The following is a 22,181-nucleotide window of genomic DNA, read 5'->3' as shown; positions in this document are numbered from 1 at the left end:
ATGCTCCACACCGGAAGTATACCCCTCACTAGTGAGATCTGACCACAAACTAATCACCCTGGATATACATATCCCACCTCCACCCCCAGCACAAAAGACCACAGTGAAAAACTTCTCAAAAGCAGACTTCACTCTTCTTAAGACTGAGATGGTATCCTTTAATCCCACTGTGCCAGTGGATACCACATCCCACAATGCCGAATCCTTCACAAATGCTTTCTATGGACATCTCCAAGAATGCATGGATCATGCAATCCCAAACAAATCCAAGTCCCTCTCCACCAAATGTAAGCATCCTGTCTGGTGGACCTCAGCCATAAACAAATTGTATAACAAAAGAAGGAAGCTACTGCACGTCAGAGCGAAATCCCATGAAGGGAAGACATCTCTGATCAACATTAGCAGAAAACTACGTTCTCTCATAAAAACATCCAAGGCAAACTTTGAGAGAAAAATCACTAAGGACACTAAAGATAACCACAAAGCCTTCTTCAGCTATGTTAGAAACCTGGGCGGACATCCTCAGATATGCTCAGAGTTGGTTCACAACAACAAAAAATACACTGAACCCACAGATATTGCTAACATTCTGGCTGACAGGTTCAGTGCAAATTTCTCGCCTCCTTCACCCCCAAAAGAAGAAATACTTATCCCAGCTGAATGTAATCTCCCTGTCATCTCAGATGTCCAAGTGAGAACCGCCCTAAACAAAGCAAAAAACACAGCATCAATGGGACCTGACGGTATCCCAGGGTGCGTGTTATGTGAACTCCAAGAGGAGCTAAACCCACACATAAAAATGCTATTTAACCTTAGCCTTACTTCGGGATATGTACCTGAACACTGGCATACAGCAACAGTGGTCCCACTCCACAAGGGGGGTGCCTCTACAGACCCTGGAAACTACCGCCCCATAAGCTTAACTAGCCTGGTCTGCAAAGCTATGGAAAGAATCATTATGGAACTCAAAAACAGAGACATAGGGGACCTACAGACACTTGACCCCACCCAGTTCGGCTTTGTAAAGGGCAGATCCTGCCTTTTAAACCTGGTTGACTTTTTCAAAACAGTCACTAGAGCCATTGATGAGGGCAAAGCAGTCCATACAGCATACCTGGACTTGGCTAAGGCCTTCGACACAATGCCCCACTCAGGCATCATAGATAAGGTAAACAGCTTAAAAATAAACCCTTATGTCACTAGATGGGTTGCAAACTGGTTAAAGGACAGAACCCATAAAGTTAAAATCGCTGGAGCAATGTCAGACTCAAAGCCAGTCACAAGTGGTGTCCCACAGGGATCTGTCCTGGGACCCCTCTTGTTCGGCATTTATTTCTCAGATGTTAAAGCAAACATGTGAGGGCTGTGGCTGACAAAGTTCACAGATGACTGCAAACTGGGCGCCATAGTCGATACACCAGCAGACACACACATCCTACAAAAAGGCCTCACTGAAACGGACAACTGGTGCCGTAGTCACGGCCTTAAACTAAATGCCAAAAAATGTATAGTCATCCCTTTTGGAAAAAACAAAGTACCCACAAATTATCACATAGACAGCAACCCACTGAGTACGGAAAAAGTAATCAGAGACCTAGGGACCCAAGTAGACAGCGACCTCTCATTTGACACCAACGTTGCCAAAGTGGTTAGAAAAACATTCTACCTTGCACACCTCATCATGAAGGGATTCACATCCAGATCCAAGGATGTCATTGTACCCCTTATTCCTCCCTCTCAGACCCATGATTGAGTACAATGCCCCATTTGGTATGAACCTCACCCGGCACTTGCAACAGCTGGAGAGACCACAAAAGTACCTCACCAAAAGGATCAAGGGTCTCAAACATATGTCTTATTCTGCCAGACTAAAGAAACTTCAGCTCTATTCAGTAGCATACCGCCTGCTCAGAGGTGATCTCTGCCTGACGTACAAGGCCATGTCCAGTCAGGATCTGATGGACATGCTCCACCTCAAAAAATCCAAATCCATCAGGACCACATAGCTAAAGACTTAAACCTCGGCACAAGTATGAATAGGACATGCAGGAGGGATAGATTCATAACCCAGAGGCTTCCCATGCTTTGGAACAGGATCCCAGTTCATATTAGGCAAAGCCCCTCACTGACTCTCTTCAAGAGAAATCTTGATGAGTGGATGGGAGATCGTAAGTTTACCCCAGGGGTCACATCTGTGTCACTGCTAGACAGGGGCACAGTAAACTAATTCTATTATGTAAAGGGGCCTTCATTGTGTCACTACTAGACAGAGGCACAGTAGTCTAGATTTATTCTGTACATTTTTGTACCATTTCATGGGGTGGCAAAAGCCACATCACTATGGCTAGGCTTACAAATGCCCCAGGGCAGATAGCCTAGTACTATACTATGAAACTATGAATCTATGAAACAAAACTGACAATTAGCTACGTCATGGTCAGGGCCTAAGCAAGGTATACAGTAAGAATGAAAATCCTTATGAGGTATTTGCTTCCCACATGAAATACAATTATTAACTTTTTCTGACATCAGACTGGAGCAAGAAAAAAGTTTCCCCAATGGGGTACTTAGCTTTGAGTAGGAGAAGAAAGTCTTCGGACTGAAGTTTGTTTAGAAAAAATTGTCAGGAGTCAGCCGACCGGCACTTGTGAACTGCTATCACCGAACGGCAAGAAAGACTGGAGAACATGGCGTCAGCTGTCAGCTTTGTACTCCTGGCACTCTGACGTCAGGGAGCATGGCTGAACAGCCAACACCGGACCCAGACTTTGGGATTCTGGCCGACCGAGGACTGCCTGCTGGCAGGGGAGAACCCTACAGTCATGACTGCAACAGTGAAACACGATGAACATCAGTGTTTTTAATATTTCCTGTGGCTGAAACTCTGGCATTTACTGTAAATAGATATTTCGTATTTTCATATGTTTTTATTATTTATATTAATTATACAATGACTGGCCATTACTATTCCAAAACATGCACGCTGATTGGCCAGCGTGCCCATTGTAAATCCGACAATATACCAAAGGAAAAGGTCCGGTCGCCTGGACTTTTTTTCCATCTGTATATTGTCCAATTTTTAATTTATTTATTTTTTTTATTAAGAAAAAAATAAACGTGTAGTCCCGACTCTGCACATACGAGAAAGACAGCATGAAGAAAATAGAAGGAAAATCAGGTACGGTATTTAAAATTAAATACACGTACCTGATTTCCCTTGTATTTTCTTCAAGCTATCTTTCTTGTATGTGCGGAGTTGGGAGTGCAGCTCTCCTACCCCTAAATTGCCACAATCCAATATATAAAAAAAAAAAGAAATTACAGAAAAACGGACCAACAGAGATCTTCTTTTCTTCACTGCATACTTTCCTGAGCACTGATGTACTGGGTATGCATGGGAATGCAAGTTCCAAATGTATGCGCAGTACATCAGCAATGGCAAAGAGGAGCTGTCCAGCAGCAGAAGGACAGCACGGCGCCGTTATACAATGACATTATTTAAGAAAAGTAAGTATTTTTTTTTCTTAAATAATGTCATTGTATAATAGCAATAACCCACGCCTGGGTGTGGGTAATGCTGGATTTACCCACAGTTGTCTTTGTTTGGTCACTCGGGCTTTGCCCTCGTGACCAAACCACACCAACCATGGGTAAATCCAGCATTACCCACACCCAGGTGTGGGTTACTGCTTAAATATATTTAAACGTTTTATTGTGGCTGGTCCTTTTAAGAGAAATATTTTAACCTTTGAGTGTACTTACATGTATTTGGTGACAGTCCTGACCACTCCTGAATCCTAGCTGTTTGGTCAACATTATCATTTGTATTAATATTAAATTCACTCAATATAACTGAATACCCTTTTAAGAGCCTTATAGTAACTGACTGGTGGCAGTGAATCTACCTTATAGTCTGAGCAAAGTTGGTAGAGTGGGTTATCTGTGCCAGCCTTTACCAGGTATGTGTGTGTGTGTGTGTGTGTGTGTGTGTGTGTGTGTGTGTGTGTGTGTGTGTGTGTGTGTGTGAAAATTAAATCTCACTGAGTGTGTATGTCAGCTACAGGGAGCAGGGACATGCAGCACTGGTTTCACAGAGAGGATGCTGAACACAGCTGTGCCAGTGGAGACCCTTACTGGGGACCTGGGGAAAGACAGATATAGAGAAACCGAAACCCCAGGCCAATTGCGTTCCCTGTGTGCTCTTAAAAAATCATGCTGGATGCAGAGAGGTCTGCATCTGGAAATATTGAGTGTATCCATTTGTATTCAAAGTGAACGTCCCTCTCCAATATCATTGGTGAGGACTGAGGCTCCTTGATTACCAGCCCAGAGTAGGGATGTCACAGACCCATATGTAAAACCCAATAAAACCTACATCAGGTAATGATATTGCTCCAAAATGTGCATGTATAATCAATGACTCACAGAACAGCATACATTCTAGTTATCTTGCTCATTTTTAAATTATGGCTTTACACATGGTTTTTAGCCCTTTTTGTGAGGATCCAACCTTTTTCTATGTTACTTAGTAAGATCATTCCCAAATGTTATTTGAAGATTTCATTCTGCATAGGCAGCAAGAGAAAAAAGTAGGGGCAATTAAATGTTTCTTGGGACATAGTCTTAATGCTTCAAGTTTTAAACCCCCATCTTTTTGACACTATGCTGTCCAGGTAAGTAAGCTGAACTGTAAACCATTTTCAGCTAATACCCAGGCCAGATGCAGTAATTACTGAGTGAGGAGTTCACCATGTACTTCTGAGGATGTGAAACACAATATGCAGGTGGTTTAATCAACAGGGTACATTACAGAGTGTCAGAGTTAACAATTGCCCTTGGTCTTAGTTCATACAGCCATCTTACTCTCTTAGCACTAACTAAAATATTTGCAGAGTATCTTACTATTAGCAAGTATTCAAATGGCCCGGGTAGTTAATATATTACAATATTAAAAGAACAGATAAATATGCCATGGAATGAAAAGCTTTGTGTTTTATTCTGGTAAATGAGAATTAACATTTGTTACGAATGCAATGATACACACAAACATTCATAAATTGAGATAGAAGTTTAGTCCTAAAGCAATTACATTTAGTTTCATTGTACACATTAAGTCCAGTCAGCAGAGGCCACTTTATTGAGTTCTGTTAATGCTAATATAAACCTTGGTGTACTTAATGAAGGGGTACCCTGGTAGTTGGCACTAAGACCATTTAAACATTACTTGGTGGATAACCTGCACGCCAAAGGTGGCTAGCATTCTTGGTGTAACAACCTAAAGGTGAGTAAAGGGAACAAAAAAATGAAGCTCATATTGGCACTGATAACAAGTAAGCTTTGTGTGTTCAAACCTATGTGCTAATGAGAGGAATCTATAATAGAATTCAGTGCAGCAATAGAGAGCACATATTTTAATTTACATATAAAGCTTAATAGCTAGAGTTCTCCTTGAGTTTATATTAAGTAAACTGGAGATAATATACCACGTCTTTAATTGTGTTAGGACCTTATCAACTTTGCTGTCTGCATAATATTTAAAGAAGATTAAATGACCTAGTCAAAAGCTAAGGTATTTATGTAGGTACACTTGCTTGACAGGGGTGTTATCTGTGTCCTTTAGCATTTGGGAATGAGCTGTTTTTTTATGTTTTTTGGGCTATAGCAAAGAGCATGTATGTCGTTTTTGATGTGTTAATGGAGAGTCTGTGTGCTCCAAGCCAGTACCACTGTACATGCAATATGACCACTGTACATGCAATATGACCACTGTGCATGCAATATGCTCTGAAGCTTTTAACAGAAGTAGTTGCTTATCACACTTCTCATCCCACAGCATGTGTGCTGCCAAGTATAAATATTACTGACTATAGACAGGTTGTATTGGTCGCACTGCCACCCCACATAACGTACTGGCACAAATCTACTGTGTGTGGTATAAAGGCCACTATGGCTAGCACAGGTAGGAGCACTGATGTAAGATGCACCTGTCCTGCTCAGTCTTGTAGCATTATCCATCAGTTCCATGTAAAATGGACAGGCAATACTACCACAGGTATGTACATAGGTGGCACCTTTAAGTGAATTTTTAGCCATAACACTCAAGAAAAACATTTTTTTTCCATTTGCCCCAACAAAAGTTTTTTATGGGATTGGTTACTGTATCAGTTTTTGGAAGACACACTGCATCAATGATTTTATTAGTACAATACTTGCAGTAGTTAACATGTAGTCCATTTTCCATGCCTAGCTCTAACATTTTTTGGCATTTTGAATTGGAATCACGTTACAAGAATATATAGTACATATATTTAGTGTAATGTAGTTATTAATCCAGCCCTATATTTAACCAACAGTCTGTATACTTAGTGTAATGCATTTATTAATCTAGCCCTATATTTAACCAACAGTCCGGACCCTTAATGTAATACATTATTAATCCAGCCCTTTATTTAACTAACAGTCTATACACTTAATGTAATGTATTTATTAATCCAGCCCTATATTTAACCAACAGTCTACATGTAAACATACTGTGTTTCTTATTCCTCTTCACTCCAGTTAAACACAAAACTCCAGCTTCCAGTGTAGTCAGCCTTATCCAAGAGTTTTTTTCTCCATATATCACCTACATGTTAGTAACCAAAAATATCAAGCAACATAGAAAAGAACCATAAAACACCAAACACACTGACCTGGAGAGAAGCCACATTTTATTGATGTTGTATCTTTCGGCTTTTCCCGGTTAGGGGTCGCCACAGTGGAACACCGGTCCGCTAATGATTGGCAGTAGATTTTTACGTATCGACTTGCCAGGCCTGACGCACAACCTCCAACGAAGGTACGCTCATTCACGCATGTCTCCACACAGAAGACGCTTTAGCTGAGAATCGAACAGGACAGCGTCTTATTGTGAGGCGACAACGCTACCGCAGCATCACCACCGCAGATTTGATAATAGAGCTAATATAAATCACCTAGCTGTTGTTTAGTGCTCAAAAATCCTTCAGCACCTTTCAGTTTTCTTCATATCAGCTTGTTTATTTGACACTGATTGTGAAGGCTCCACCACCTGTTTTCTCTTTATTCAGATCTCTTGATGTTTCAGAAAGGAATTTGTTTCAGCCATCAAGACACAGACTAGTCAGCAAACAATTCTTGTTAATCACTGTCCACAATTTCACATTCCATCTTACTGGGATTAATAAAGTGACATAAACAACTATCTGTTGAAAAAATATTATGTAAGGAACCTGGGAGAGTTATACTGCAACAGTACATAAACAGACTTATTTATAACAACCTCATTGAAGGACACTGATGTGTTGCTTTTATCTATGAGCGCTACAGAATTTACCTTATGATCAAATGCTACAGGTGGCTTCATTTGCCTTACTTGGTCTTTGAAATAATGATCAGTCACTGATGAATGAGCAGAGTTTACAGTTTTAGAGGAGCCGTCCAATTTATCATGGGAAAAATCAGTGGGAGGCAGGTAGCTAATTTTGTTTCTTCTGTTCAGATGTCCCAGTTGTTGAGTGTCATGACTGAACAATTATTGATGGGGAATAGCTCTAGAGCTAGAGATAGGGCTGTTTCTCTTTCTGCAGGCTTGCGTAGGACAATTTCAATGAAAAATGTGGTCACATTCAACAGCTGAAACTTGATGATACACTTTCAACCTAACAAGCGTGTGAGGGAGGGAAGGAGAAACTGATTTTTTTTTAGGGAATGCAGTTTTGAACAATTAACAATAATCTACACAATTTTTAGCACTTAAAATTGTGTTTAAACTTCTGTGTACTGGAAAAATTGATGTGTAAGGCTTTTCTAAGCTTAAAGAAATCAAGTTAAAAATTAAGTACTGACTGCTTTCATAGTCCATCTAATAAAGCAACTGTTTCATTCACTGCATCATCAGTGTAATAACATTTTACTTATTTAACATTTGTTTACTGGGAAAGTCTGACTTGGAACGAAGCCAATTTTCAGCAGAGGCCCAGGGAGAAATGCTCCAGATGCATGTCTTGGTGGCTTGGGAGGAAACCCACACAAATGCAGGGAGGACATGCAGACTCTGCACAGAAGGCACTCCAACTGAGAATCAAAGCAGAGAGCCTCTTGCTGTGAGGTGACAACACTACCGCTACACCATTGCACTATCCAACTAAATGGAAGTTAAAATGAATTGATGAGATCTAGGTTAGTTTATGTTATAAAGGCCCAAACTCCATTCTAAGAAGAGGATAAAGAGACAGGAAAACAAAATTACATCAGTACTGACAGCCATACTTCTGTTTAAGAAACTGAAATATAATAAGAAGCACTCTGAGGGATTGTGATGTGTTAGCAGTGCATATAATATCAAAATATGATGGCAAATAAGTAAATCTACCATTTGATGAACAGTAACTCCTGAAATGTTATCTCCCCGACCACAGCTCCCTGACATAACAACTCCTTTAATGGATTTATATTTACTGCAAATACTGCAAGCTCATAGCTGTGTTAGCCATGTTTTCATACTAATCATCACATTTCTCTTTTAACTGTGTCCCTGTGAATGTGCATATAAGTTGTGGGAGGCAATGCCACCACAAAAAAGCTTCAATGCAGATGTTATCCACAGTTGTGATGGTTGTGTTTTTTGACTAGTCTGCCTCATCTAATGTGTTGTTGGAGGGCAGTTAGGCTTCAATGATTTTAGCAGGTTCTCCTCTGGAAAATATTTCAGATCTACAGCAGTGTTTTCCTTTAACCATTTCACAAATACTTTGAAAATTGTATAACAGGTAATTCTGCTACAATAAAAAAAAAATGTGTCACTAAAATATTCAAAGAGGTATGGAAACAGAACAAGTTATATAAACTAGGGCTCATTACAGGTCCTCAAGTCCCAAGTACTCGAAAATCACTGTCTTGAAACCTTTAAAAATCCAGTACCTTGTAGCTTGGCAAGGCTGCTGTTTGTTTCCAAACTGGAATATGAATTCAAGCCAACAGCTGTATGGAATTTAGGTTTGGGAGGGGTTGAAGTGTTAGATTTAGGGAGTGACTGGGGACTTTAGGGTTAGGGAGAGGCTATAGAGGTTTAAAGTAAGGGACAAAGGAATCGGGATGGGAAAGAGGTGCACATTTTAGGTATAGCGCTTAGGTTTTGGTAGGGCTATGTAGTTTATAAGATTGGGTGTTGGAGGGCTAAGTAGAAATGCAAGATCAGGCTAATGAGGGTTAGAACATTTGATCTTTTGAGCAAGTTGCAGAAAACAGGTGTAATGTGAGCCACTGGCATGCAAACGTGTAGTACACCTGTATAAAATTTACTGCAGTGTATACTTTATTATTTAATGAATAGCTCTTGCTCATGCCTGTAATGTTGCTTTGAATCCAAAAGAGGTGAACATAGTTTACTAGGTAAAAATTAGGTGGGCAACGACATTTTTTTTCGCTGTTCAAATGCTGAAGGCAAAAGATCAATTATCTGCTATCAACCACAGGAGCAAACTTTACATTTTGCAGTCCAATTCATATTATAGATTAAATACCATCAGAAGAAGTTGCCACTAATTTTGAAATGCAGCTGAAGCAGCAAATACGCTGGCAAACACTGTTTCAAAAGTATAAGATCATCCAGAATGTTCCAGAAGTATGACATATTCAAGAGAATCAAATTTCATGACAGAGACCCTGAAAACCTGTCTTTGTTCAAAAAAGCTGAAATGCAATACTAAGGAAAGGAGAGGGCATTGCCCCTAAAATACTGGAGGATGGGATATTTACCTAGTTTCCTATTCAATAAGTAACTCACAAAGCATATGAAACCTAAGAAATAAACACTTATAAAACACTACTCACATGCAGTTTCGTGCTGCTAGGTCACGGTGAAGAAATCCCTTGATATGAAGGTATTCCATTCCAGATGCAATGTCAATCAGAAACCTCATTACGATTTCTACTGGAATAGTCTGAAAAAGATACATTAGACAAGCATGATTACATTGACAATACAATAATAAACAAATGTGTACACTATATAGCTATTATGTAAGCTCCTATAACAAAATCTGGAAAATGGAAACAAATATTCTTCCCATTTTAGCATTATACTGTTGTGTTCTCATTTGATACCTGTTACAAATGTCTATGTGGTACATTACACAGACTGCCAAATGCAAAACTATAATGAATCAATAAATACTTTTATATTAAGCTTGAACTGGTCATCAGTTTCTGTGTGATATACATTTAACTTAAGAGTGACATCATCCGTGCTATATTTAGAGAAACTCTTTCTAGGTTTGAATCATTCTATATGTCACATAAGGAACTTGTGACATATTTCTCAAGAAGTGGATTACTATGGCATGCATCCAAGCCTTCTGCATGATAATGAATGCACCTCAGTAGCGTGATGTGGCTAAATGTGGTTCGGTAGCCATTTGATGGAGAAGATGTTGTAACACAGTGCTGTTACTGCACTGAGAAGAAAAAAAGAAGAACACCACAGGATTGCACTGGAACGAAACCCTCTGGATTTACAAGCAAAGGCACTCCAAATAAGGAATCACCAGAATGTAAAATTAGTTTAGCTCATTGCTCATTCTTTACTATTTAATGAAAAGACTTCTTCAAAATAACTACTCTCACTACAAAATGGTTTAAAAAGCTATATGTCAAAGTCAGAAGTTCTAAAAAGAACCAATTACAGATTTCTTAAAGAAAAGGAGCTTTGCTGCCTTCAGTATGTAAAATACATTTAATATTTTTTAGGATCAATGAGGCAGGTTATTTATATCCACAAGCAGAGTTACAAAATCATTTTGTTCTAATACAAAAAGAAAACTTCTCAAAATTGGTACAGTTCTTAGAATATTTACTTAGTGCATTTTAGATAGTTTTTTCTTATGGCTTGCACATGCTCATATATTCTCTGTGATAATTTTCTTGTGTTTTACCTACACAGGATGTTTCACAAGTGTCACAAGTGGCAATATATACAACTCTACTGTTGTTGCAAGTATAATAGTGTTTAGCCCAAACTGTTTGGGAATAATTTTTAGCATCAGCATATGAACTATTTAATATATATTTTGCTTATAAAATCCACATGCAAAGTGCCAGTCCTTCTTACACCAGAGCTCTTGTTTTCATTTTATTTGATATTCAGTTCACTGTTCTAGACGTTAACAGTATGCAAAACCACTTTGCATAAATTGTTTCATTACACATCACTGACCAGCCCCTTTGTTATGGATGAGTAACAGAAAATTTATTTGAGGACTGCGTTGTATTCTACTAATGGACAGTGACAGCTCCTAAATGCTTTAGCCCAATCATGGATCCCATTAAATTATCTATAGTTTGATCCCAATTATTCTCATTAGGGGTAATCTATAATTACTGACCATGGGATAGGTAAAGCAAATCTAACACCAAATGGAACAGGTTAATTTAAACACCAAAATTGAAACTGGCTAGGCTTAAAATGGCCCACAAGGGCAGCTAGCCTATTACTTACCTATGAGGCTAAGTACATTATTTTGCATTGCCTTTCCATGTTTTTATGCACAAAGCTATTATAAATGTACTTGCTTATTGATATTTGTTTACTGAGGAAGTCTGACTGGGTAATAGAACTTGCTTTCAGTAGAATTCCAGGGAGAAAAGCTCCACAGATACAAATAAAGAAGCTATAAATACATAGATGACAAGTGCATCATCTAACAATGAAGTATATATACACGCAGACTAATACACATATACCCTCATACAGCAAGAGCTACACAATATCATACAGTAACAGAACATGTTGATATGTTATATGTGAATAAATGTTACAACAAGAGTGTGAAAGTAATGACAGAGGATTCAGGTAACTGAATTTAGTCACTCATGTAGAAGAACAGAATGCGTATGTTACGAGACAGAAATACTCAAATTGCTGTTTGTATGCATTTCAAAGTAAAATGAATACAGAAATCATACATTGTAAAGTACAGAGAGGGAAGAAAGAAATTAAGCAAAGACTGCAAAATGTTTAAGTGCTAGAGAAGTACTATATGAGTGTGGAGGGTAGTTTTATTTAAGATAAAGATAGGTGAGGGTATGGTGTTGTCTACTTCTAACAGCAGATATACAGAGTAGATGAAAGGAGAAGACAAATAAGAAATGAGTAGTTTTAAAAGGTGATATGTGGATAGATATGAGAGGCAGGAGAAGGATTTGTATTAAAATAAGAAAAAATGAGAGTTAGGGAGTGTGTAGGAATTACAACAGTTAAGAGCTAGAACTATTAGCCAGGTCAGCAGCATGTACAAAGGGATCATTCTAACCAAGTTAGGGTTTTTAGTGCAGAGGGTGCAGTAGTGAGTTCAGTGAGCCCCGTTAGCTGCACATCTAGCAACCTTGTTGTAACTCTGCTTTAGTTTGGATTTTAATGTGGCCTGAAGGTTTACCAAGTTGGAAGAACCACATAGTAGAGAGAGCTGTTGGTATGCAGTGGCTAGAGTAACTCTAATGGATGCAGTAAAGGATATTTTGCCTGTGTATAGCATTCCTAGAATTTTTTTAAGTTTTATAACATTGTTCCTTATGTGGAAGTCATATTTGAGGTTGTTAACCCCTAACAATTAGAGTATTGTTTGCAGATAGAATTTTAAAGCTATTTTTTCATGGGTAAGTGATCTTGGGAAGAATAAAATATTTTTTTTCTTAGGGTTAAGCAGGAGTTGGTGGTTACAGTGACAGTTTTCAGTCATGTTAAAAGTATTTTGTGTAATCCTTTCTAAGTTAGCTAGATTGTCTGAGAAGTAGGCAAGGATGGAATCATCTGTATACTCTTCACGAGTTGCTTGTTACACAAAAGTGTGAAAATTTTTTTATAAAGATATTAAACAGAAGGAGACCAAGGACAGAATCTTGTGGGACACCAGTACTGATGAGAATTTGGGAGAAAGGGTTGAATTTCATTTGACCACTTAGTAATGTTCAAACAAGTAACTACTGTACCACTGAAGAGTGGGTTGTGAAATGCCCAGTGTGGACAGTAGAAGTCTTTATAAGTCACTATGTCAAAACCTTTTGACAAGCCTAGGAATAAGGAAGAGACTAGGTCACCTTTATCACGGGCTTTATTTATAGTATTGGAGCAAGTAAGGAGGGCAGTGGACGCACTATGTACAGGGATTTTGTTGAGTAATGGTTAGTAGCTGTTTTTTTTAAGAGATGATAAAAGTAGTTGCATTTGGACATATTTTTCCAGAATATTCGAGAAGAGATGGAATGGCAATGGGTCTAAAACTGTATTTGTCAGTAGAAATTCCCCTCTTGTGGAGATGGATAATAAATCATTTTTTTTCCAGATTATATGGATATGGGATTCTTGTACTGATGTGTTTGTACTGGATATGTAATGGCATTAGCAGATATTTTGAGGTATTCTGTAGGAAGGTTGTCAGCAGAAGGTGAGCAGAATTTAAGCTTGGATCATAGTTTTTTTTACAAAGGAATTAGAGCCTGGTTTTAATGCAAAGATATTTCAGTCATCATCATCTTCTTTCAGCTGTTCCCGTTAGGGGTGGGTATTTCAGTGGTACGAGGTAAACATTAAGTCAGAGAAATCAGGAAGGGAGTCATTAGTGAGATCAGCAATTCTTTGAATGAAGTAAGAGTTAAACTTGGGGGACGTTTCAGAGGGGGAGATTTTGGGACAATGGTTATTGGCATTATTAGTTCCTGGATGTAAAATTTCTTAGATGGCTGACCAGAATTTTTTCGATTTGCATCTATGGTTGTTTTGTAAGTCCGTATGATATTGAGGTTGACTTGTTTTTGGTGAGATTATGAAGTTCTTTAAAGCATTGTAAATTTTGAGGAGTTTTACATTTCTGCCAATTTGTTTAGAGTGAGACTTATAATGTGATTAGTAATCCAAAGGGCAAGCCGCAGTGGTACAGCAGTAGCATTGTTGCCTCACAGCAAGAGGTTCTCCTGTTCGATTCATGGCTGGAGTGCCTTCTGTGTGGAGTCTGCATGTCCTCCTCGCGGTCGAGTGGCCTCCAAAAGACATGCGTGAATAGGCGTGCCTTCACTGAAGGTTGGGCACTGGGCTGGCAACTCGGCACCATAAAAAAATCTACTGCCAATCATTAGTGGACCGTAGTTCCGCTGTGGCAACCCCTAACCAAGAAAAGCAAAAAAGACAAACAACAAGTAATCCAAAGGGCATAGTTGGATTTTATTCTCTTTCTACACAGTGGTGTAAGGCTGTTTCAAATGCTAAAGAAAGTTGGATTGAAATTAACTGATGGCTCATCTAGAGCCATGTTTTTCAGAACAGACTGGATAAAAGAGTTTAGAGCCGCTATAAGTGTGTCTGGATTGAACTTTGAGAGATTATGACTAGTTATATATAACTGCTGTTTGACATGGTGTCTTTTAGCAAATTTAAGACAGTGATTATGAAAGGAATCGGGAAGGGTTCTTGATGAGATTTAGTTGCAGGGCTCTGAGGCCAGAATCCAGTCAAGAATGGAACTCATTACTTGGGCTTTGCTATGGCAAGTAGGGGAAGTAATAAACTGTCTAAAGCCATGAAGGTTAACGCCAGAGGAAGTATAGTTACCTGTGACTTTTTCCAGTTGATGTTGACATCTCCTAGAATAATTGTTTCATTAGAAATTTTGTCTGAGATCCAGTAAAGGAAGTCCCCAAGGTTGGCTATATTATTTCATGGGAGGATATATTGAACCATTATACAAAGGTGCTTGTGGTTATTTAGTTTTAAGTGAGAGATAAGAAGATCTGCATTACTGAATTTGGGGAGAGTTTTGATAAAAGGAGAGAGTTCATATATATATCAGGATACAGTATAGCTACCTCTTCAACTATTTTTGCAGCCTGTCTGCTCTTATTATGTATCATGGGGGTAGAATCTCTGCGCTTATGAGGTTTTAACCGTGTCTCATATATATATATATATATATATATATATATATATATATATATATATATATATATATATATATATGTGTCATATACTGTAGCTGCCAAGAGATCCAAGCATGTGCTCTGTGATTTTATTACAAATAATGTGTATTTATGGATGTAAAGTTTAGTTGTTTAGAGTTAACAGGGTTGATTTGAGGGATTGTGGGTAGTCGGAGATGGAGAAGGAAGAAGGGCCTGAGTTAGGGCATATATCTCAAAGTTTAATAGTGGAAGAGTATTGATGAGATTAAAGTTATTTCATTATGGTAATTGTTAAGTTTTACTTCGTCCTGAGGTTGTAGCAAGGAGAGTTAATTTTGTATTTATAGTCAAGAGTAGGTGAGCTGTTGAATAGATGTGGAGCAATTAGAGGTGAAGAATTCTGGATAAATTGGTTAACATGCCATGGAGGCTCAAGATTGGTGAATAAATTCTACATATGATAGCAACTTGGTAGCCTGTAAAGAGAGCTAGTAGAAGAAGTAAAGTGGTCAAGCTAGTGATGAGCATATTTGTTTATAATCACAGGGCAAGCCAAAGAAGTTACAATCTTAGATGTAAAGATAAGTTAGGACTTAGAGAGTTGTCAGACATGAGTGAAATGAATAGAATGTTTAATGGGAAGAAGGGAGATAGAAAAGAGCTAAAAACTGAGATAGATTTGATTCTAAAGTAAGTATCTATTTATTTTATATGACAGAAAGGATGAGTAGTTAGTGCAAAGTCAAGGATAAAAGTTACATACTGTGGAATAAGATTGTGTAGCAGAGTTGATAGGTGGGATGGTAAAGGAATAGGTGGGATTTAGGTCGTAAATGGAGGGAGTATGGTGGGTATAAATGTAGATGATATGGGGTGGGTGGAAACTGGGAGTAGGTAGATACTGGGGAGTAGGGTAGGGCAGTGGGATAAGCCTGAGTGCAGCAAGACTGGATGATGCAGGTTTGTCCCCACAGCAAGTTTGCATATGTCAGCAGAAACAGTCAGTAGGTATGAATATCACTCTATAATTCACTTGTAATCCTTCTGTTTTATGCAAAACACATTTGTATTGTCTTATTTTCTCATTTGCATATTACTATTGTAAACCTCTTTTTATCTACTTTTTTGCCATCTGTGCTATATTATTGTTATTATTATTATTATTATTATTATTATTATTATTATTATTATTATTATTATTAAAGGGATAAGTTTCTCTTTTGCTGATTTAGCAGTCTGGAGCCTTGAAACTGTTTCTGTGCAGACTGACATGGTAATTATACAGAGCTGGAGCTTTAGATGAAACTTCCATTACTTCCATTGTGAATATTACATAGGCTTGACTCACACACATGCACACAGATCTGAGCTGGGCACACTCAGGGAAACTATTAAATGATACATGTGAGAAAAGCAATGTTTTTCCAAGTTTTTTTTTAATTCAATCTTTTAAGTTTTAAAAACATTTAATGTAGTGTTCATTGTTTCTGTTTTAAAACTGGGTGTCTCCTTTAAGATCTCTGGTGAGTGCAAGCTTACAATCAACATAGCTTTCTATTTAGATCAACAACTAATCCCCAAAAGTGGAATATTTGTTTTCTATGCTAACTGGTGGTGAGCAGTTCTTAAAGCTGGGCATGAGTCCTGCAGAACAACAAAAATGAGTTAAATGAAGTTTCTAACAGGTATGTGACAAATTTCCATAAGTGTTTTTACCCTTTGGAGTGTCATCCACACCTAGCATATTTAAAAGAACAATAAAAGGTGTGCTGCAGGCACTGTGTGATTGTTGTAAGCATTTAGTTACAGTACAACAATAAAAAAAAAAATACTTGAAAATTGTGGCAGTTATTTGGTGCACCTTTATTCTGGGACTTCTACTGCAGAAGTTATGGACCCTAATAGTATAACAATATAATTGCTGCACACACAAGGTTTGCTGACACAGAACTTCTCCCTTTATATATATATATATATATATATATATATATATATATATATATATATATATATATATATATATTCCTCAGTAAAAGAATAACCTGCACATAAGCAAAAGCAATGGCACAGCAATATGTATTTCATACAAATGAGCAAAGGTACCAATTTAATAATAAATATTCAGACTAATAATTGAGGCCACTAGTCAATTAACTAGGGCCAGCATTAATTTCTCTGAACCAAGTCCTTGAACTCTCTTCAGTGAGTATATGTTCATTATAGTATTTTTTTTTATTTTTAAAATGCTTTCATAGAGCACAACCTGGATGTGTTACAGTGTTTCCTTACTGACAACCAGAAATGCTTAATAAGTACTTTACCATCACTGTTACTGCTCTGTTTGCAAAATATTCATCCACTTCCTAGATTTAGTCTATAACCAAACTTTCAGTTAAACTAATCCAAGATGGCTGCCAGAAATTCCATGTTAGGTTTTCTTCTCTATTTTATAAGACTGTGTATGCACTTTGAGCATGAAGGAGTTTCTCTGTATTAAAGACTACAAAGAAGTCAATATTTTCCAAGACACTGAATGTAACTGGCAAGGAAGTTATAAATCAATAAACAGGAGTACTTCTCAAAGACAACTTGTTCTAATCCCTAAATTGTACTTTCCTGTTCTTATGAGAAAAAATAGCTTTTTGGACAAATATCAATCACCTGGGCTTTAATGTATCAGTTAAGGATATAACATAGAGACACTTTGGACATTTCTGTTGTCAAACAGTTTTTAACCTTAATTGACCATATACAATACAGTAGCAACAGAATAACTCACTAATCTACATAAAGTTTGCAGAAGCTGTGCCTTTGCATCAGAAATAATTTGAGTCAGCTACAGTGCTCTGATAAAGTTGAAAGATGTATCTGTACAGTGATTTGGTATTCCATCTACAGCAAAGTAATTTTATGCTTCGGTCTGCCATGCTCAGCAAGCATGCAAAGGGCATTGTAATCTTCCTTGTGGGGCAAATCTCTCAACCAACTGGGGACAAATTTCGACAGAGTCAGGGACAAGTCAAGAAAAAATCAGGGACAATCAGGGACACTTCTAAAATATTAGTGCTATTAACTTGAAATATTGACAGAATCAGAGCATACAAATTAAGACACATTATCTGAAGTAAAAGAAGTTTATAACTCTTAATTATTGTCATTATTCATTAAGTGTAATTCACCACCTTTCCTCCAAATGTCACTAGTTTTAGGATGGATTAAGAGGGACAGAGTTAAAATTTCAGTTAAAATCAGGGACAGTTGACTGGTATGTTGTTGGGATGTGTTAATAGGCTGACAGTCAACTTGTTTCCTTGTCTTTGTGGATTAACATACTAAACAGGTTATCAAAATGCCTTGGAAATGGTTTCCCTACTCTGATAAAGTTGCATTAATCTAATGAAACCTATTCAACTCTAATGATTCTAGCACAACTGTAAAAATTAATTCTGCATGTCAATCAGGCAGATTGTGATTATGGCATTACTCCTGAATGACAGTCAAAGTGACATCTAACACTAGATAGAACTTCCATGACCCTACTGAGCTCAGTACAAAGACCTACTATGGTTATCCACGATATCTTTCAGCGACGATGCTATTATTAAATTGTATTGGCTAACACGAATCATCTAGTCCTTTCTTATTCAAGGGCTGATCAGTCATACCTATTGGTATACAACGCTGTTCGGCTGTCAGTTTCTGGAACTGGACGTAATGTGATCAATCATGTCTCATGAAGTGCACATCTCATTGGTTGTCTTCCTCTGGAAATACTTGCTGTTAATCACCTTTCATCTGTTTCTGTTTCAGTCATACACAGACTTTGGAATAGGGGTTTTACAGGTTGGCACCACTGTACAGGTAGGAAACAATCATCTCATTCATGTTATCTTTTTGTTCATCAGGTGGTTATTCTGTAATTTTCTGTCTCATATCCTGCAGTAGGTCATGACATTGTGAACATTTGTATGTCTTCTCCAGGCACTCTGAAATTAACTGTAGCAAAGGGGTTCAGTTCTTGAATCAAATTTGCCTACTTGTCATTTGCCAGTCTTACAGTCTCTGGTCAGCCCTATCTGGCCTATAATGAAGTTCTTCTGCTATGTTTATTTATATGTCAGCACTGTGTTTTGAAAAAGTGCTTCTGCAAATCTGGTTTTATTCAGTCCCAGATGGAATGTAGTTTTCAGTCCAAGAGTAACAATGTTGATAAACTAATAGCAGATGTATGCATGGTATTAAGGTAATTGAAAAGAACATTGTCTATCTTGTTGTACTGGGGCTTCTGGTAACTGCTCATTTTTAAAGCCATTTCTCAAAATATTTTCAAGATTCTGCATCTAGCTCCTTTAGAAATGGGCAGCTACTGTACATAATAGCTGTCTGATACCATTTAATTTTGTTGGGGAGAGAGTTGGCATAATGGTTAAGGTCTTCACCTCACAAATACAAAGTACAGGGTTTGATTATAACCACAGACCAATAACTAGGCTTCTAATGGTCTGTAGATTGGTTGCCTATGTACAAACATCTTAAAATTGCCTAATTCAAACTCTTAATTGTTACCACCACAGACATGTCTTTCTTCAAGCAAGTCATTCCTTGTTCACTGTTTCGCACTTGACACTATAAAACTTGATCCTGACCACTTTGAGTCTGCAGCTGCTGTATTTAGAAATGAGAAGTCTGCAAGACTTCAGAATGCAAATTCTAACATGACACCATGCCACAGGTGGCCATTCACATGGATACAAAGGGTTTGGCAGTGGTGCATTCTGAACCACTTGACATGTCAGGCAGGCTGTCATAAAAACTGGATTTCTGTTTTGACATATTGTTGGAAATTCATTTAGCCAGTATCTAAAGAAGCAAAATCTTTCAAGTATTTATGCATCTGCCAAATAATGACCCAAGATCTATTTGGGCATTTTTTCTACTATTTAGGAGACAAACACAATGTAAAGTACTGTTGGAACTGCTAATTATGTGACCTGACCATCCACAGATATCAGAGCAAGAAACCCATAGCCTACCTGGCTATCAGGAAGATGGTAGCAGTAAAAGGTATCACATGCAATGACCAGTGGAAAGATCCAACATGCAGCACTAGGTCTCTGACAGTGCACTTTTAGAAAGCCACTGAAACAGAATGCAGGCCACAATTAAACCTTCATGGAAGCAAGTTCACTGCAGAAACACGCCTCCAGTCCCAGAATGAGGTGACTTTTCCTCTTTTAGTATGGGCTCAAATTGCCATCTATTTTCTGTTTTAGGGGATGACAAGAGGCTGGGAGGGCGTGCATCCCAGGCTTTTCCATCTTGTAGAGGCAATGGAAATGCTTTCTTCCCTCTCTGATCCTGGTAAAATGAAAAAGTAGTGAAGATCCATCTGTGGCACCCGACATGGGCTTCCATGCGGCCTCCTATAATTTTGATTGCACTGATATCATGGCTGTGCAGGATGGCTTAGTTTAGGCTGCCCTCAATTAAGGAAGCAGTCAGGCAGTTCATCCTGAATGCCCCTTTCAAAAGGGAGACTCTATTCAGCCAGACTTTACAGAACTCGATAGATGACTTCTTAATGAGGATGAATGCCCTCTTCACTGTGGAAGACATCTACTAGTCCACATTAGCTTCTAGCATCTCTTCTTCAGCTTCCAGGTCTAACCAATCTCCAAAGAATAAGAAGCCTTCTTGCAGACATTATGGCACAGGGTCTTTCCATGTCCCCTTCTGACCAAGATGCTCAATAGAATGACTCCACTGGCCTAGCAAACACCTTGCCAACCGGTGTCTAGGACTTCTTATGGGGAATGACCTCAGAATTTGCCTAAGCTTGGAGAGAAAGGGGTCAGGATCCACCAGATCATACACACACCCAGGTCATTGGACCACAAGTACCAGTATGACTCCGTCATAGTCCATGCGGGTGTAAATGACCTAAGACATACCTCTCTGGACTATATAAAGACAGACATTATGGAACTTTCAGACTATGTGTCCCAGGCTGTTATGAGCCTAACATTGAGCAGCATTCTACCTTCACCAAGGATGAAAACACAATATGAAGAGATGATTGGCTTTAATAATTGGTTTAGCTTCTGGTATTATTCCAAGGGGATACAATATTTGTTAGTATGGGAGGATATTATTGACAGACTGTTTTATCAATGATAGTCTGCACCTGTCCACTCTCTGCTTTCAAATATTGGCTAAACCATGTCCTCCCACATAGTACCTTTTTTTTAGACAATGACAAACTGATAAAACCTTGTGACATAGCAAAACCAGCCCAGGGGAATCTAACTGTATTACTGCTCAATGCTAGGAGTCTAAACAAGAAACTCCACTCCCTCCAAGCCCTCCTCACCCTGGAGGATGTGGACAATTTTGCAGTTATTGAGACATAGCTTAAAGCCACAGAGAACATCTCAGCAGTGCAGGGCTACAATGCCTTTCACACATTCAGGCCAGCTACTGCACAGGCAGGCAAACAGACTGATGCACTTGAGGTTTTCCATGTCGAAATTACTAGAAACAAAGCTCTATACCATATCCATACAAGCTATAAGTTCCCCTCTATGACCCAGGAAATTCATAACTCATTCTTAATCATACTGGAGACATTCACCATCCAACCCAAAACAATATTCGTGGGTGGCTTTTTCTAGCCCACTATAAAATGGAAATCATACATGACCTCAGACTTGCAGGCCCACAGATTCTCAGATTTTGTAATCACAAGCACCCTAGACCAGATAATTTGCATACCCACTAAGAGTGCAAACATACTAGTCCTGGTCCTCATAAACATGGGAGAATGCTGCACTCCTCTATGGTAATGTCTCCTCTGGTAGGGTTAAACCATAAATCTCTCTCCTTTGAAATAAAAAGTAAACCCATGACCCCAGCTAACCCCTTAGAATTTAGGAACTATTCTAAGGTAAACTTCATATTACTAAGTGACAACAGAACTTTCAAGCCCCCTACCCCCAAACCATGAAAATACAGCTACCTATGCAGAATTGTTCACATATACCCAGTACAATCATGTTAATAGTTGCATAGTGAAAGTTGTGCTTACCAGGAATAAGCTCAGAACAAACTGAAGAAACAAGCCACCTTGGTGGAATCCAAACATCTATAGGTTGTACAACAAAAAGAAGAAAGTCATAGCAAAAGTTAGGAAATACAATGCCCAGCAGGATAAAAGC

At 38.3% G+C, this 22,181-nt stretch overlaps 1 protein-coding gene and 1 long non-coding RNA gene across 2 annotated transcripts in view; one reads left to right on the top strand and one right to left on the bottom strand.

Annotated features, from left to right (window-relative positions):
- LOC122805547 (tyrosine-protein kinase Mer-like) overlaps positions 1-22,181 on the bottom strand; it is a 643,235-nt gene that overhangs the window by 86,036 nt on the left and 535,018 nt on the right. Inside the window, exon 10 of the mRNA XM_044075763.1 lies at positions 9,853-9,962. Within this exon, the coding sequence (XP_043931698.1) occupies positions 9,853-9,962 (110 nt within the window). The remainder of the gene's footprint in view (positions 1-9,852; positions 9,963-22,181) is intronic.
- Positions 1-22,181, top strand: part of LOC122805548 — a 344,744-nt gene that overhangs the window by 231,030 nt on the left and 91,533 nt on the right. The window lies entirely within an intron of this gene.

This window comes from Protopterus annectens, chromosome 6.part1, assembly GCF_019279795.1.
Source record: "Protopterus annectens isolate FY-2018-M chromosome 6.part1, PAN1.0, whole genome shotgun sequence".
NCBI lineage: Eukaryota > Metazoa > Chordata > Ceratodontiformes > Protopteridae > Protopterus > Protopterus annectens.
Note: the sequence above shows the minus strand (reverse complement) of the source record. Positions and strands in the feature narration are given on the sequence as shown.